Source organism: Ictalurus furcatus, chromosome 20 (assembly GCF_023375685.1).
Source record: "Ictalurus furcatus strain D&B chromosome 20, Billie_1.0, whole genome shotgun sequence".
Classification (NCBI taxonomy): domain Eukaryota; kingdom Metazoa; phylum Chordata; class Actinopteri; order Siluriformes; family Ictaluridae; genus Ictalurus; species Ictalurus furcatus.
In genome coordinates this window covers 9996537-10014133 of record NC_071274.1, presented here as the reverse complement: position 1 = coordinate 10014133, position 17597 = coordinate 9996537, and the positions used below count along the sequence as shown (strand labels likewise).

Sequence of the window (17597 nt, the reverse complement as noted above, 5' to 3'; positions counted from 1 at the left end):
TTATTTGAATGCTTGTGTCGCTATCACATAAAAACAAATTTAAACAAATCAGCTCCCAATCTCCTATTCTTTTGCCATGTCCAAACACTGATAGTTATTTTATAGGACTATATTAACCCCTGTGCCAGCTGATTCATCTTAAAGCATACAATGGGGGAAATAAGTACTGAACGCATCAACATTTTTTTAGTAAATACATTTCCAATGAGGCTATTCACATGACATTTTCACTAGATTTTGGTATTAACTCAAGAAATCCGCACATATAAAGAAATCCAAACATTAAAATCCATAAAGGAAGTTATGTGTAATAAAGAGGAATGACACAGGAAAATTCCTCCATGAAGAAGAAATGGAGGGTTATGGAATGGCCTAGTCAAAGCTCAGATTTGAATCCCATTGAAATGTTGTGGGGGGATTTGAAATGGGCAGTACATGCAAGAAAACCCCTCAAACAGCTTGCAACTGAAAGAATACTGCATAGCAGAGTGGTCAAAAATTCCAGCAAGCCTGATGGACAATTATGAAAAATGTCTACAAGAAGTTACTTCTGCTAAAGGGGGCAATACTAGATTCTGAGGCCAAGGGTGTACTTACTTTTTCCACAGAAGATTTATCACATCTATTGACATTTCTGTTGAATAAATCATTGAAAACTTGTTGCATTTTCCTTGTGGTTTTGTTCAAGTATATCAATTTCATTAATAGGCACTGTTTCAAAACTGATCAAATGTTTGCTTGTCCAAATATGTATAAAACAAAACAAACAAAAAAAACCCTATTTCCATGGGGTATACAGAACCTTTTCACAGGCTACAAAGAACCCTGCAGGGGTCTTTTGATTGAACCCTTAGAAAGGGTTCTATATAGTATCTTAAGGATTCCAAATATGAAGCACCCAACAGAACTCTTTAAGGTTCTATATTGAACCTTTTCTTCTAAGAGTGTATAAGAAAATATAGTTCATCTTACAGATTTTAATAAGGGGCAGGATTAGATTCAAATAACTGTTTCATAGCAATACACCCAATCAAGCTAAAATCTCTTGTACTTTACTGTATAGTGCTGATCTGTGAAAGGATTTTTTCTGTTTACTAGGTTACTTCAAAAACATAGATTATGACTAACATTTGTCGAACGGCTGATATATACATGTACAGTCCCCTCAGAAAATATTGGAACGGCAAATCCAATTCTATTGTTTTTGCTATACACTTAAGACATTTGGGTTTGAGATCAAAAGATGAATATGATCGAGAACAATTTCAACTTTCATTTCCTGCTATTTACATGTACATGTAAATAAACAACTTACAACATGATACCTTTGGTGGCAGAGTAGCCAATTTTTAGGTGAACCAAAGTAAAGGAATAGACAATCTTGAAGTAAATGAAAGTAAATAACACAATATTTGGTTGCATATCCGTTGCTTGCAATAACTGCATCAAGTCGGTGACCCACTGACATCACCAAACTGTTCCATTCTTCTTTTATAGTGCTATTGCAGGCTTGTAGCAGTCTTTCAGTTGTTATTTTGGGGGTTACTCCCTTTGTCTCCTCTTCAGGAAGTGAAATGCCGCTCAATTGGGCTAAGCTCTGGTGACTGACTTGGCCAGTCTAAAACATTTCACTTTTTTTTTCCATTGATGAAGTCCTTTTGTGTGTTGGCAGTGTGTTTCGGGTCATTGTCCTGCTGCATAATTAAGTTCCTCCCAATTAGACTGGATGAATTTCTCTCTAAATTGACAGAGAGAATGTTTCTGTAGACTTCTGAATTAATTTTGCTGCTACCATCATGAGTTCCATCATCAATAAAGATTAGTGATCCATGCAAGCCCAAGCCACGACACTGCCTCCACTGTGCTTGACTGATGAGCTTGTGTGTTTTGGATCATGAGCAGATCCTTTCTTTCTTCACACTTTGAGTTTTCCATCACTTTGGTAGATGTTAATCTTGGTTCCAGAACTTTTGTGGCTCATCTCCCTATTTCTTTGTGAATTCCAGTCTGGCCTTCAGATTCTCACTGCTGATAGGTGGCTTGCATCTTGTGGTATGGCCTCTATATTTCTGCTCTCTAAGTCTTCTTTGAACAGTCTATTGTGATACCTTCACCCCTGCCCTTTGGAGGTTGTTGGTGATGCCACCAACTGTTGTTTTTGGTTTTTCTTCACAACTATCATAATGTTTCTGTCATCAACTGCTGCTCTTTTCTGTTCTTTTGTTCTATTTCATGGACAACCTGTTCAATGTCTGGCTGGTACCACTGGTTTCTTTTTCAGGACTTTCCAAAGTGTTGTATTGGCTATGCCCAAAGGCTTGTGTAATGGCTCTGAACTGTCTTTGCTGTTTCAATACTTTCAGAGGGAACTGTATGGTGGGTTCTGCACCACCTGGCCCTATGCATGAACCACAACTGATTGTAAATTTTTTTGACAATAGCAGTGGAAATCAAATATTTCTGTGAACAGTCATTAATTAAATAATTTATCCAATCAGTGGTGTTTACCTCTAAAACATGTTTCTTGCTGGATTTGTCTTTGGATGCCTTCTCTACAGTTGCTCCTTTCAGATCTACACTGAATTCGGTCTTTGATTGATGGCTCCCAAACTGAAAAAGAACATATGTGAATACTCTCTCTCTCCCCAAGTTAGCAAATATCAGGTTGTCACTTACCCAGCTGGTGGCCACAGCCTGACTTTTGGCAAATATCAATTGAGAGCCTTGCAAAACTGTCCAAGATGAAGTCCAGTTCTTACTATGGGTGAGACATGAGACAACAAGAAAATCAGAGATTGATAAGCAGTTTGTTATAATTATCAGTTTTCCTTGGGCAATTTTGCACATCCATGTGCTAACTGGAGGTCCTGATGTATCAGTATTTCTTATCACAGAATATAACGCATATTTTTATATTTTTATAGTTATTAGATATTGAGTCTTTTATTTGAACGGAATTGTTGGTGCTAGGGAAGGGAATGTACTAAAAGGCATCATCTAGTAATAAAGATTAGGAAACTCTGAATATAGAAGTATTTTTTTTTTTTGCAATCTTAAAATATCATTGCATTTTCTTTGGTATGTCTTTAGCTTACCGGACTTTTTTGCCATGTTCAGTGATCTTGGTTACATTTAGGGGTCCAGATTTTTCACAGGGCTAAGGAAAAAGACAATAAAATAGCAATGTAAAAGTGGAGTAGGAGATGGATAGGGAGTGGGACCAGAAAGTATCGAAAGTATACAGGAACAACATGTAAACCAAAGGTATACCATGTATACAAATTGAATCTACCTGGTGCATAAGACCTCTGTCCTCCTAGTTAATTGTACTATCCCTACCTATAATAATGCTATAATAACAGGTTACAGCAAAATATTAAAAATGGTATAACAATAATTACACCATTAAACATTTTTTAATTGTTTTCCATCTAGTTTTTGATAATAAGCCTGGTGTTTAGATATGCAAAACAGAAATAACATTTAATACATACAAACACTGCATATATCACATACTTCCCAATACAGTGAAAAGATAATATGAATATCAGCTTAGTGTTGAAAGTATGGCCGGCAGATCATTTGCAATTTGCATCTTTTCAAACTACTGCTTATGCTGTGTCATGGGGTGGCATAACACACTTAGAGGAAAAGTGCTATCCACCCCCTTCTGTATGCATGAACTCACAGATGCCCATGATTGGCTAGTGTCACTGTGATTGACAGGGGAATGCGCGTATACCATCCCTCCCACCCAGACACCATAGCTAATTATTCCAGCCACAGATGACAGGGTGATCTCTGGATGATAGGGATGAAAATTTTTCAAACATCTGTTGCACCACTCTGTAGTCCACAAGCTAGTATAAAAATATAAATAAAGCTGACACATAACTGCTAAAGTTTAGAAAAAAAAAAAAGTACTTTGTTATTTGAATGCTTGTGTCGCTATCACATAAAATAAAATTTAAACAAATTAGCTCCCAATCTCCTATTCATTTGCCACATCCAAAGACTGATAGTTATTTTATAGGACTATATTAACCCAGTCCCAGCTGATTCATCATAAAGCATATTGTGGGGGAAATAATTATTGAACACGTCAACATTTTTTTTCAGTAAATATATTTCCAATGAGGCTATTCACATGAAATTTTTTACCAGACATCAGTATTAACTCAAGAAATCTACACACATAAAGAAATCCAAACATTAAAGTCCATGAATGAAGTTGTGTGTAATAAAGCATAATGACACAGGAAAAAATGTATTGAACATGCTAACTGAAATTTATTTAAAACTTAGTGGAGAAGCCTTTGTTTGTAATGACAGCTTCAAAACGCTTCCTGCATAAAGAAATTAATCGGCCGCAGTATTCAGGTGTGATTTTGGCCCATTCTTCTGAACATATTGTCTTTAACACTCTACAGTCTGAGGCCTTTCAGACACTTTTGAGGTAGTCTGACATGCCTTTACTTTTTAATATATTTCACCTATCTAAAAAACAATCATGCAAAAATGCTACATATGCTAATATTTACTACAAACTCACCAACAGTAATTTGAGATCAGTAAGAATGTCATGAATATAGGTTTTGTTTAAATCAACTTTAAATTTACACTTTTCAAAAAACCTATTTTCAGTGGTGTTTGGGATACTGTGATAAACACATTATAAACATTTTTGACAGGACTTTTGAGCTCTGAACCTTGTAAACATAGGTGTTGGCTACACATAGGTGATTAAATCATGCAGAAATGTCATGTGGTCTGACTACAAAAGTTGTAGAACTTTGAAGTGACACTATTTTTTTCAAAGCCAGTGGCTTACACAATGAATATAGATGAGATAGGTGTCAACACCTGTAATAGTTCCCATCCCCACTGTCAAAGGTAATGGCCTTCCCTATTGTCAAAGGTAATTGCCCATCTGGGATGTCATTGTGTCTCCCACACCCCACACCCATCTGGTTAGTGTGAATTGTAAGGAAAGAAGAGACAATAAAATCCTTTTTACAGTTTATTGAAAATACTGTGTTCAACCCCAAACATGCAATGGAATACTACAAAATAAGATGAATAAAAGAACAATGAATTGTCATTCCTGATCAGGATGCCAAGCTTCAAAACAGTTTCTGTCTTGTTGAAGGCAAAGGAAGACTTCACATACTTTGTACTTCCATGGGGTTTTTATTTGGGAGCAAAGACTATGAATGAAAAACTTTATCTATAGCTTATGGGTAATTAGTTGACCTTTCTGGTTGCTATGATACGTTTTTCTAATCTGTTACGTAGACAGAGGTTTTAGCAAAGCAAGCTGCTTTACATAGGTTTTATCTAGAAAAGTGATAGATATGGTATGCACAGTTGACGGAGGCAAAATAATTCACTCAACTCTGAACATGTATGTACTATGAAAGGCTTTAGAAACGTTTAGCTGCAGCTTGCGTGCATCATGAATTGCAGTGCTACGCATGTAATCATACTCATTCCATGACAAAAGCTAGACAACAAAACTTACTCATCACAAACATCCTCTGCCGGATCAAGTCGCAGTTCGAAATGGCAACGTTCGTCCTCACTGTCCTGATTTTTGGGTAAAATGAGCTCCAGGCGCTGTGTTTCCCCGGAGAAGTGCCTGCTTTTCGTGTAAAATGTGCGAGCTCCAGGCGGTTTTCCCCGGATGAGCGCCAGGCGCTGTGTTTCCCCGGAGAAGTGCCTGCTTTTCGGGTAACATGTGCTCTTGTCACACATTTTCTTGCCTTGTAATTACCCAATAACGACCGCCGATTTACCATAATGCTATCATATGAATATCTCTCATTGCTAATGGGTGGGACATCAAGAGCTGTTTTCTGACTCAGAGACTGAAACGTGCATTCTGTTCATTTTACTCTCCTCACAAAGCTCTAAAAGTATGTGTAGTTTCGATCTATAAATATTTGGAAAGTAGACTGTTCAAGGTTTCTGGGGATGTCAATTTTATTGTAGGATAAAAACTCTGAGATTTTGATGCGGAAGTGCGAACATTCTATTTTCTCCTGCAGGCGGGAGAGCCGACCGCTAAGGGTTAATCTTGTTCAATTGGATTCAAGTCAGGTGATTTTCTAACACCTTCATTTTTTTTTCTCTGAAACCAATTGAGAGTTTCCTTTGCTATATGCTTTTGTTGTCCTGCTGGAAGGTCCACCAACGTCTCATCTTCATCATCCTGGTGGATGGCAGCAGATTCTTCTTAAGAATCTCCCGGTAAAGGGCTCCATTCATCGTTCCTTCAATTATATTAAGTCTGCCAGTAGCATGCGATGAAAAACAGCCCCACACCATGATGCTTCCACCTCCAAACTTCGATGTTGGTATAGTGTTTTTATGGTGATGTGCAGTGCCATTTCTTCTCCAAACATGGTGTGTAGTATGACAGCCAAAAAGTTACATTTTGCTCTCATCTGACCAGACTACACTCTCCCAGTGTTTCATAGGATTGTCCGAATGAGTTGTAGAAAACTGTAAACAAGTTTCGACATGCCTTTTCTTTAGTAATAGACACTTGCAGGGTGAACATGTATAGAGGTCATGGTGGCATGCATTGCCTATTGTTTTCTCTGTGATGATGGTACCTGCTGCCTCCAAGTGTGTCTGGAACGGTTTACAAGTGGTCCTTGGCTCTTGGGCTACTCTTCTGACTATTCTTCTGACTCCCTGGTCAGAAATATTGCGAGGAGCTCCTGTGTGTGGCCGGTTGATGAAAGAGTGATGTTCATTCCACTTGCGGATAATGGCCCCAATGGTGCGTACTGGAAGATTCAGAAGTTTTTAAATACATCCAATAACGTCAATATGTTTCACAACAATAAGGTTGCGAAGGTCTTGGGAGGGCCCTTTACTTTTACCCATCATGAGATGTTTCTTGTGTGACACTTTGGTAACAAAAAGTCTTTTTATAGACCATCAATTTACTAACGCAGCTGATATTAATTTGCACAGATAGGAGGTATAATTACTTTCTAACTACTTACAGATTTCAGCTGGTTCCTTGCCTTACCTTGGAGAACGTCGGGGTTACGCATGTAACCCTGTTCCCTGAGAAGGGAACGAGACGTTGCATTTAGCATAACAGTATGGGAACGCCTTGCGCGCGTGACCGGTATCTGAAGCTTGTGTAAAATCATACCTCTACTTATAGGCCTGCCATGATCAGGTGACGTGGCAATTAAGTGCGTCGCATGATATATATATGGCACCTGTGAACCACGCCGCCAGCCTCTATTTTCTTAAGCGAAGATGCAATTCACAGGCCTGCCCTGGTATAACAGTGCTATGCAACTTCTCGTTCCCTTCTCAGTGAACAGGATTACATGCGTAACCCCGACGTTCCCTTTCAAAGGAAACTTCGACGTTGCATTTAGCATAACAGTATGGGAACGGGAATATCCACTCCGTCATACTGAGGGTACGGCCTGTTCAAAAATACCCAAGCCCGAGGGTCAATGCAAGACACTGGAGCCCATGGTGGAAAGAATATCCAGGCTGTAATAACGAATGAATGTGTGTGGCGTAGACCACCCTGCAGCAGCACACACATCCTGCAAGGATACCCCTTTGGGCAAAGCCTTCGAGGAGGCGAGTGCCCTAGTGGAATGAGCTCTTATGCCCAGAGGCATGGCGAGACCGCGCACCTCGTAAGCCATAGAGATTGCTTCCACTTTCCAATTCGAGATGCACTGCTTTGACACAGCATCACCTTTACTGTCACCGCCAGAGCGGACCAGCAGCTGCTCCGACTTACGCCACTGGCCGGAGCGGTGGACGTAAGTACAGAGAGCCCTTACAGGACACAGCAGGTGCATCCTCACTTGTTCCGGTGTGAGGAACGGAGGAGGGCAGAAAGCCTGCAACACCACAGGGTGGGCAGCCAATGTAGGCACTTTAGGAATATAATCCGGCCTAGTATACAGGAAGGCCTTGGCTAATCCAAGGCAGGAAGGGGCAACAGAGAGAGCTTGTAGATCTCCAACTCGATTGAGAGATGTCAGGGCCAGCAGAAGAGCTACCTTTAGAGTCAGAAGCTTCTCAGAGGCTGACTCTAAGGGCTCAAATGGGGCCCCTGACAGACCTTCCAAGACCACAGAAAGGTCCCACGAAGGTATGCGCGGCCTGCAGATGGGCCTCAGCCATCTGACACCATGCATGAACCTCGAAGTTAGAGGATGTTGCCCCACAGAGGCTGCATCAACAGGGGCATGGCTGGCCGAAAAGGCGGCCATGTAAACCCTGATTGTAGAAGGAGCCCTTGAGAAACGCTCTTGTAAGAACTCCAGGACTGTAGCTATTGCACAGTTCACTGGGTCTAGCTGATGTTCCTCACACCACAAGACAAAAAGCTGCCACTTGAGTGCATACAATTTCCTTGTGGATGGTGCTCTAGCATTTAACATGGTCTCTACAATCTCAGTTGTGAGAAAAGAATCTATGAGCTGGTGCCCCTCAGGGGCCAGACCCACAGTTTCCATAGTTCTGGCCGAGGGTGATAAATCAGCCCTCCGGCTTGAGACAGTAGATATACTCTAAGGGCTCAAATGGGGCACCTGACAGACCTTCCAGGACCACAGAAGGTCCCAGAAAGATATGCGCGGCCTGCAGATGGCCCTCAGCCGCCTGACATCACGCATGAACCTCGAAGTTAGAGGATGTTGCCCCATAGAGGCTCCATCAACAGGGGCATGGCTGGCCAAAACGGCGGCCAAGTAAACCCTGATTGTAGAAAGAGCCCACCCCGCTGAGAAACGTTCTTGTAAGAACTCCAGGACTGTAGCTATTGTGCAGTTCACTGGGTCTACAGTGGATCCCTGCGGATGGGAATCTCCCAAGGAGTGCCATCATGCAGGGATATTATCTCTCAGAACCATATTTGAACTGGCCAATAAGGTGCTACTAGCAGCAGACATAGACTGTCTTGGCAAACTCTCGCTAGAACTTGTGGGAGCAGAGCGATGGGGGGAACAGCGTACAGATGTGACCTCGGCCACATGTGCACCATGGCGTCCAGCCCTAATTGTGCGGGAGGAGTGAGGGTGAACCACAGCGGGCCATGTGTTGTGTCCTCGGAGGCGAACACATGCCATCCCGCTTGACCAAACCATACTGCGAGTATGGACTCCACCACTTGTGGATGGAGCCACCCTGCTCCAGATGAGGGTCGCACCAGAGACCGTGAGCTGGACAGCTGCCTAAGACTGCGCTCCAGCCCATGATTGAGGTGTCTCTCATTACCATCTTGCGCTAAGGAGACACCCCTAGAGTGTGACCCACGGCTAGAAACCAGGGACACTCAAATTCTCAGAGCACATAGGCATCGCCAAGTGACACTGATTATTCTCAGAGGTTTCGTCCTTGGATGAAACCCCCAACTTCTCAGCCACCACTGAATGGTCTCCTGTGCAATAGGCCCATAAACGCCAATAGTCTCCCAAGATCCAGCTTTATCTTTCTCAGTGTTGATAGGATTGACCCTACGCATGTTGGGGATAGACACGCCCTCATCATAGTAGAATCCTTATAACCCCTAGAAAAGTTGTCCACTGCACTGGGGAAAGCATACTTTTCTGAGATTCAACCTGAGCCCAAAGCACTTCATGTGGGCGAGAACAACATCTCGATGTTGAACCACCAGTTCCGTGGATCGTGCTAGAATTAACCAGTCATCCAGGTAGTTTGGTACACAGATGCCCTGGAGTCACAATGGAGCCAGAGTGACATCCATGCACTTTGTGAAGGTGCGAAGGGATAAAGCTAGCGATATTTCTATGTGGAAATATGCACCTTTTAGATCTATCGCCACAAACCAGTCCTCAAACTGAATCTGTGGCACGATAAGTTTGAGTGTCAGCATCTTGAACCTGTATGTCCGAAGAGTACGGTTCAGATGACGCAGATCTAAAATTGGCCGCATACTCCCATCTTTTTTGTGGACCAGGAAATAATGGCTGTGAAAACCTAGGGAAACTAGGTCCAAAAGGGAACTTACTTCCTGTGCTAACGTCGGGCTCTGGTCTGTGCTGACTACTGTGGTGAGCACACCTCTGAACCGGGGGGGGGGGGGGGGGGGGGGGGTCGAGCTATAAACTGGACCTGGTAACCCTTTTCTACAGTAGACAGAAAACATGGAGACACATTTGGCAGTACTTTCCACGCTGCCTGATGGTCTTTTAGTGACGTTAACTATTCCACATTCTATTGGAGGGAAAGCATCAAATTTTTGTTGCCCTGTGACAACTCGCTGACCAGAGAACACTGAAAACTTGGGGACCACCTTGGCTAAGGGAGGCCCTACAGTAGCACTGGGGGCTACCTGCCCTAACAACCTCATGTCCCCTGATACGTCCCTCCACGGCCCCTCAGGACTGCTCTTCTTTGCCTGCTTGGCCTTTATGACCATTCTCAGATCAGGCCTAGTAGCAGACGCAACTGTGGCCGCCCGGTTTCCCTCACTGTCTGCTGGGGTTGGCGGGCTGCCATACTCACCTTCTGGGTCTCCCTCGCACTAGTGCTGGCCCGGGCTCCACTCGTGGATGCCCGGGTGAGCTCAAGACAACAGGGAAGGAACTGGCTTTTTTGAATGCCGCCATATGTCGAGCTCACTCAGCAGGTCTGCTTGGTAGGCCTGCAACACTGTCATTGTCTGCAGTGACCCACAAGCAAGACTACTACTGCATAGGCTTGCCCACCAATGCCTCGGCAGCCTTATACGGTGGTCTGCGATGCAAAGCCGGCCCCTCTAATTACCTGTCGTCGATGGAGAGAGGTAGCTCACAAGCGCCTCCTCCACCTTCAGCATAGCTAAATAGCCATGCCGTTCATTCCCCACAATGGCTGAATAATCCAACATCGTGGGGTTATAAATATGGCTTATGCATGGTTTTCCCCCAGAAGCCTGATATTTTGTCATGCACTTCTGGAAGACAGCGGAGCTTCTGCAGTGTGAGGGATTTACTTTCACTAGGGAGAAAAAGGCTCATCCAGCCTTAGTAATCACTTCAAGCAGCTCTTTATATGCTGCTCTCAGTTTTTAGCACATCCTTCTGGCTCCGCGGAAAGAAGAGAGGAAAGAAGAGAGGAAAGTGTGCACTTTTCCCCGTGATGAAATGGGAGCAAGCCGTAACACACTTCCTGAATTCTTTCTCGCTCATTACTTCTCTCTCTTTTCTTTTCCTTTTTTTTAAAAAAAAAAAGGGATAGAAAAGTTTAGAGATTTTGAGAAAATATAGAGTAGAAATGAAGCGTTTTTGTCACACAAACAACAGACATGCAGTCTCGCTGAAGATAATAAGGCTGGCAGCGTGGTTCACAGGTGCCATATATATATATATATATATATATATATATATATCATGCGACGCGCTTAATTGCCACGTCACCTGATCATGGCAGGCCTATATGTAGAGGCGTGATTTTACACAAGCTTCAGATACCGGTCACGCGTGCAAGGCGTTCCCATACTGTTATGTTAAATGCAACGTCGAAGTTCCCTTTGAAAGGGAACTGCTTTTTCTTGGCATGTTCAATACTTTTTTCCTGCGTCATTGCACTTTATTACACATAACTTTATTTCTAGACTTTAATCTTGTGAATTCTTTATATTTACGGATTTCGTAAGTTAATACTGATGTCTGGTGAAAATTTCATGTGAATAACCTCATTGGAAATATATTTACTGAAAAACTTATTTCCCCCACTGTATTATTTCCAAATTCATTTATTTAGTAGTTTACTAATTATTCAGTAACTTCAGTGAAACAAAAAGACAGAATGACTTAAGAGGAACAGCTTTGAGAAAATAAAGTGAAAAAGTGATAGAACATGTTATACTAATGGAATGAGGATGTTTGGGGGAGGAAGGGACAGACAAATCTGAATTTTGAAGAGGAACCTTTATTGCACCAAGTGGCTGAAAAAACTTTGATGGCAGACCACCTAATTTATAAGTGAACTACATATAGTCTCAAAGTAAATAAAAGTAAATAACACTTAATATTTTGTTGCATATCCCTTTCTTGCAATAACTGTATCAAGCCGGCAACCCCCTGACATCACCAAACTGTTGCATTCTTCCTTTGTGATGCTTTTCCAGGCTTTACAAGGAGCTCTAACTTCAGTCCCCTCTTCAGGAGGTGAAATCCATTCTCAGTTGACTTAGCCAGTCTAAAACCTTTAACTTTTTTCCCACCTAAGGAAGTCCTTCATTGTGTTGGCAGTGGTTTTTGGGTCATTACCTTGCTGCATGATGAAGATCTGCTCAATTAAATTGGTGGCATTTCTCTGTAAAGCAGGCAGAATCTGTAGACTTCTGAATTAATTCTGCGTCTACCATCTCGAGTTACAATGTCATCAATCATCAATAAAAATTAGTGAGGTCATTCCAGAAGTTGCCATGCCATTACCTCCAACGTGCTTGTACGTTTCCGATCATGAGCAGATCTTTTCTTTCGCCACACTTTCGTCCTTCCATCACTTTAGTAGAAGTTAATTGTGGTCTCATCAGTTAAGAACACTTTGTTCTAGAGCTTGGCTCATCCCTGTATTTCTTTGTGACTTCCAATCTGGCCTTCTGATTCTTAATGCTGATGAGTGGTTTACATGTTGTGGTAAGGCCTCTACATTTTCTGCCTCTACATTTCTACATTTCCTCTACAAGTCTTCAATTGGTGAATTGTGGTACCATCACCCCTGCCCTGTGGAGGTTGTTGGTGATGCCACTGAATACTGTTTTTGGGTTTTTCTTCACAACTCTCACAATGTTTCTGTCATCAACTGCTGATATTTTTATGCCCAATGCTTGTGCAATGACTCTGATTCATTTTCCCTCTTTTCTAATCTTCAAAATGGCTTGCTTTTGTCCCATAGATATCTCTCCGCTCTTCATGGTGGTTTATCTTTTTTAACAACAAATGCAGTATTCACATAATACCGAGGGCTCAAACCAAGAGTAGAAATTCAGAGCTATTAACTGCTTAAATGATCAATCTAACAGAACACACCTAGGTAACGAGAAACACCCACCAGTCACATGTACCAATATTTTTGATCACTCGAAAAAATGGGAGGGTTCAAACAAAGGTGCCAAGTTTTAACACATCTAGATGTAAATATGAGGAATTGAATGCTGAAATTCTTATCTAGTGTCTCATTCATCTTTACATTCCTGCTAGAGGTCAACGAAGTGACCTCCGAAGCAAAGTTCCTGTCTGAGGTAGAAGAGACGACCTCTCCAGCCAAGTTCATGTCCGAGGTCAATGAGGCAACCTCCCAAGCCAGGTTCCTGTCCGAGGTAGACGAGACGGCCTTTCAAGCCAGGTCCCTGTCCAAGGTTGAGGACACGGCCTCTCAAGCCAGGTCCCTGTCCGAGGTCGACGAGACGGCCTCTCAAGCCAGGTCCCTGTCCGAGGTCAAAGAGACGGCCTCTCAAGGCAGGTTCCTGTTTGAGGTCGATGAGGCGACCTCCCAAGACACTTTCCTGTATGAGGTCGACGAGGCGACCTCCCACGCCAAGTTATTGTCTGAGGTCGACGAGGCGATCTCCAGTCTGAAACCGACATCATGACCAACCAGGTTCTGCTCACGCTTGAAACCAATGGCCCAACCAACAAAGTTATGCTCACACCAGTCTGCTGACATGACCAGCCAACTACTCCTCACGCCTGAAGTCAACGTCACGACCAACCAAGTTCTCCTCATGCCGGAAACCGACATCACGACCAACCAAGTTATGCTCACGCCAGAGTCTATTGACACGACCAACCAAGTTCTCCTCATGCACAAAACTGACGTCACAACCAACCAGGTTCTGCTCACACCTGAAGTCGACGTCATGACCAACCAGGTTCTTCTCACTCCTGAAGTCAATGTCCCGACCAACCAAGTTATGCTCACGCCAGAGTCTGTTGATACGACCAACCAAGTTCTCCTTATGCCTGAAACCGACATCACGACCAACCAAGCTATACTCGCGCCAGAGTTTGTTGACACGGATAACCAAGTTCTGCTCATGCCCGAGTCTGTTGACACAGCCAACCAAGTTCAGCCTGCAGAGTCAATGGAGGACGACGCTCCGCCTTCCTGCTCCACTGAGGACGATGCTCTGCCAAGTAAGTATGTGTGTATATATATATAATAAGTAATAAATTAATAATATATATTCTGGTGTGTGTCTGTGTGTATTGGGTTCTTTTCAGTCTTATATAATTGGATAAACAGTTGTGTAAAGTTTTAGTCTGATTATATATTTGTAACACTCAGTTCGTGGATTTTATTTTAATTAAACAAAAAAGGTACTGAAAGTTTGCCCCCTCCCCCATCCGATTAATCGAAAAAAGAAAAAAATAATAATAATCGGCCAACTATTGGATTATATATATATATATATATATATATATATATATATATATATATATATATATATATATATATATAGACACACACCTTATTGTTAGTCTCCAACAAACATGTACTATGCCTCCATTTTGTCACAATGGGAGCGGGCTGTCTTCGGTCCAAACTGCATGTTTTAGCCATATTTCCACTCCCCTGCAAGAGACAGATTGAACTAAATCAGAATTAACACATATACACACATTGTATATACCAAGAACTAAACAATTTATAGCCACTCAAACAGTAGATGTCCAAATAAAGCATGTATACTCAAGAACATGAATTGAATGCATTCATTAGTGACAGACAACACGACTTGAAAGTGACTACGTTATACAAGTTATACATTTAGCAGTATTACCTAAAGAATAGAATGTAAAAATTATAGTGCTTGTTATAGCAACTGCAAACAAACTATTACCCATCACTTCTCCCCACTCTGTCTTTCTGAAAGATTTTTCCCATGCAAAAAAAATTAAAAGAACACCTTTGAAGTTGACTGTTAATGCACTGACACTGGAGCCTCAATAAATAAATGCTAAATAAATAATCTCCTTATATAAATACTGAGCAATTTGTCATGTATGTCTATGATTAAAAACACAGGGTGAGGGGTACTAATTACAAGATTTTATTGTCCCTGCTCAATATTACACTGCTACAATATCCAGTGACATTTACACTGTATTACAAAACCTACCAAACACATTTTACATACAAGTACTGGATTTTAACATTGGCTCTCCATAGAAGATAAAATATTTTCACATTTATGAGGAAAAACCCATTGTTACAGATGTGAAATCTCTCCGTTATGGTCATGAAAGTTTTGAAAGCGGCACTTACCTGTCTATGGAAAAGTATATAAAATGTTTTAAAAACATTAAGAGATGTCTAGTGGGTATTTAAACCACCAAATTTTGACCTCTGAGACTCTGATTATGCATTATTTAAGCCTGCGTTCACAGTATATCTGATGCATCTCTGATGCTGTTGAGGTGTAACCAGCGTGGTGGTGTTCAAGACTCAATTAAGAGACCATGAAGTTGATGTCAATCGCGATCATGTGTCAAAATGATCGCACTATTTTCAGCCAGTTTGTGCAGTACAATGTGCAATCGAGAGTCAAAATGATCGCACTATTTTCAGCCAGTTTGTGCAGTACAATGTGCAATCGAGAGTCAAAATGATCGCAGTATTAGGCTTTGTGTCAACATCGTTAGCACTAGGGGTGTAATCTGGCCTGGGCATTTGGGGCTGTAGCCTGAAGATTTTTTTCTTTTAGTCCCGAATAATCCTCCACTTGGAGCAGTCTGTCACTATGTAACTGAACGTCAGAAAAAGAAGACGGCAGTGTTGTAATTTTGTATCCTCAGTGAAGGGAGTGTTGTATTTTATCTTCAGTGACTGCAGGCAAGACCAATCAGACAGTTTACAGGAAAATACGTGGAAATACTCATGTCTTATTGGCTTCTGCCACACACCAGCTCACACAGTCAGTTAGTGTAAGGGGGAAAATGGATGTGTATATCCATTCAAATGTGTAAATGATGGTAGAAGGTACACTCATGGCATCTAATATTTTATTCCATGGACATTCAAAAGAATGCAAAATGTAAAACGTGGGGAGAGTGAAACCATTTTATATATATACACATAGTATCTCACAAAAGTGAGTACACCCCTCATATTTTTGTAGATATTTGATTATATCTTTTAATGTGACAACACTGAAGAAATGGCACTTTGCTACAACATAAAGTAGTGAGTGTACAGCTTGTGTAACAGTGTAAATTTGCTGTCCCCTCAAAATAACCCAACACACAGCCATTAATGTCTAAACCACAGGCAACAAAAGTGAGTACACCTCTAAGTGAAAATGTACAAATTGGGCCCAAAGTGTCAATATTTTGTGTTGCCACCATTATTTTCCAGCACTGCCTTAACCCTCTTGGGCATGGAGTTCACCAGAGCTTCACAGGTTGGCAATGGAGTCCTCTTCCACTCCTCCATGACGACACCACGGAGCTGGTGGATGTTAGAGACCTTGTGCTCCTCCACCTTCCGTTTGAGGATGCCCCACAGATGTTCAATAGGGTTTAGGTCTGGAGACATGCTTGGCCAGTCCATCATCTTCACCCTCAGCTTCTTTAGCAAGGCAGTGGATGTCTTGGAGGTGTGTCTGGGGTGGTTATCATGCTGGAATACTGCCCTGCGGCCATGCTCTGCTTCAGTATGTCACAGTACATGTTGGCATTCATGGTTCCCTCAATGAACTGTAGCTCCCTAGTGCTGGCAGCACTCATACAGCCCCCGACCATGACACTCCCACCACTGTGCCTTGACTGTAGGCAAGACACACTTGTCTTTGTACCTCTCACCTGGTTGCCGCCAAACACGCTTGACACCATCTGAACCAAATAAGTTTATCTTGGTCTCATCAGACCACAGGAAATGAATCCATGTCCTTAGTCTGCTTGTCTTCAGCAAACTGTTTGCGGGCTTTCTTATGCATCATCTTTAGAAGAGACTTCCTTCTGGGACGACAGTCATGCAGACCAACTTGATGCAATGTGTGGCGTATGGTTTGAGCACTGACAGGCTGACCTCCCACCCCTTCAACCTCTGCAGCAATGCTGGCAGCACTCATACGTCTATTTCCCAAAGAAAACCTCTGGATATGACGTGCACATATGATAGCACGTGCAATCAACTTCTCTGGTCGACCATGGCGAGGCCTGTTTTGAGTGGAACCTGTCCTGTTAAACCACTGTATGGTCTTGACCACCGTGCTGCAGCTCAGTGTCAGGGTCTTGGCAATCTTCTTATAGCCTAGGCCATCTTTATGTAGAGCAACAATTCTTTTTTTCAGATCCTCAGAGAGTTCTTTGCCATGAGATGCCATGTTGAACTTCCAGTGACCAGTATGAGGGAGTGTGAGAGCGATAACACCAAATTTAACACACCTGCTCCCCATTTACACATGAGACCTTGTAACACTAACAAGTCACATGACACCGGGGAGGGAAAATGGTTAATTGGGCCCAATTTGGACATTTTCACTTAGGGGTGTACTCACTTTTGTTGCCAGCGGTTTAGACATTAATGGCTGTGTGTTGAGTTATTTTGAGGGGACAGCAAATTTACACTGTTACACAAGCTGTACACTC

The 17597-nt window shown here is 42.2% G+C and overlaps 1 protein-coding gene across 6 annotated transcripts in view; it reads right to left on the bottom strand.

The window, feature by feature from the left end:
* The window catches only part of LOC128624249 (rho GTPase-activating protein 12), a 106148-nt gene that overhangs the window by 30434 nt on the left and 58117 nt on the right, over positions 1–17597 (bottom strand). For 5 of the 6 annotated variants that reach the window (XM_053651733.1, XM_053651736.1, XM_053651731.1 and 2 more), the window contains 4 exons: positions 14476–14580; positions 3096–3157; positions 2677–2758; positions 2509–2610 (listed from right to left, as the gene is read on the bottom strand). In XM_053651733.1, coding sequence (XP_053507708.1) covers positions 2509–2610; positions 2677–2758; positions 3096–3157; positions 14476–14580 — 351 coding nt within the window. The remainder of the gene's footprint in view (positions 1–2508; positions 2611–2676; positions 2759–3095; positions 3158–14475; positions 14581–17597) is intronic. The other variant, XM_053651735.1, reaches the window with a different exon arrangement.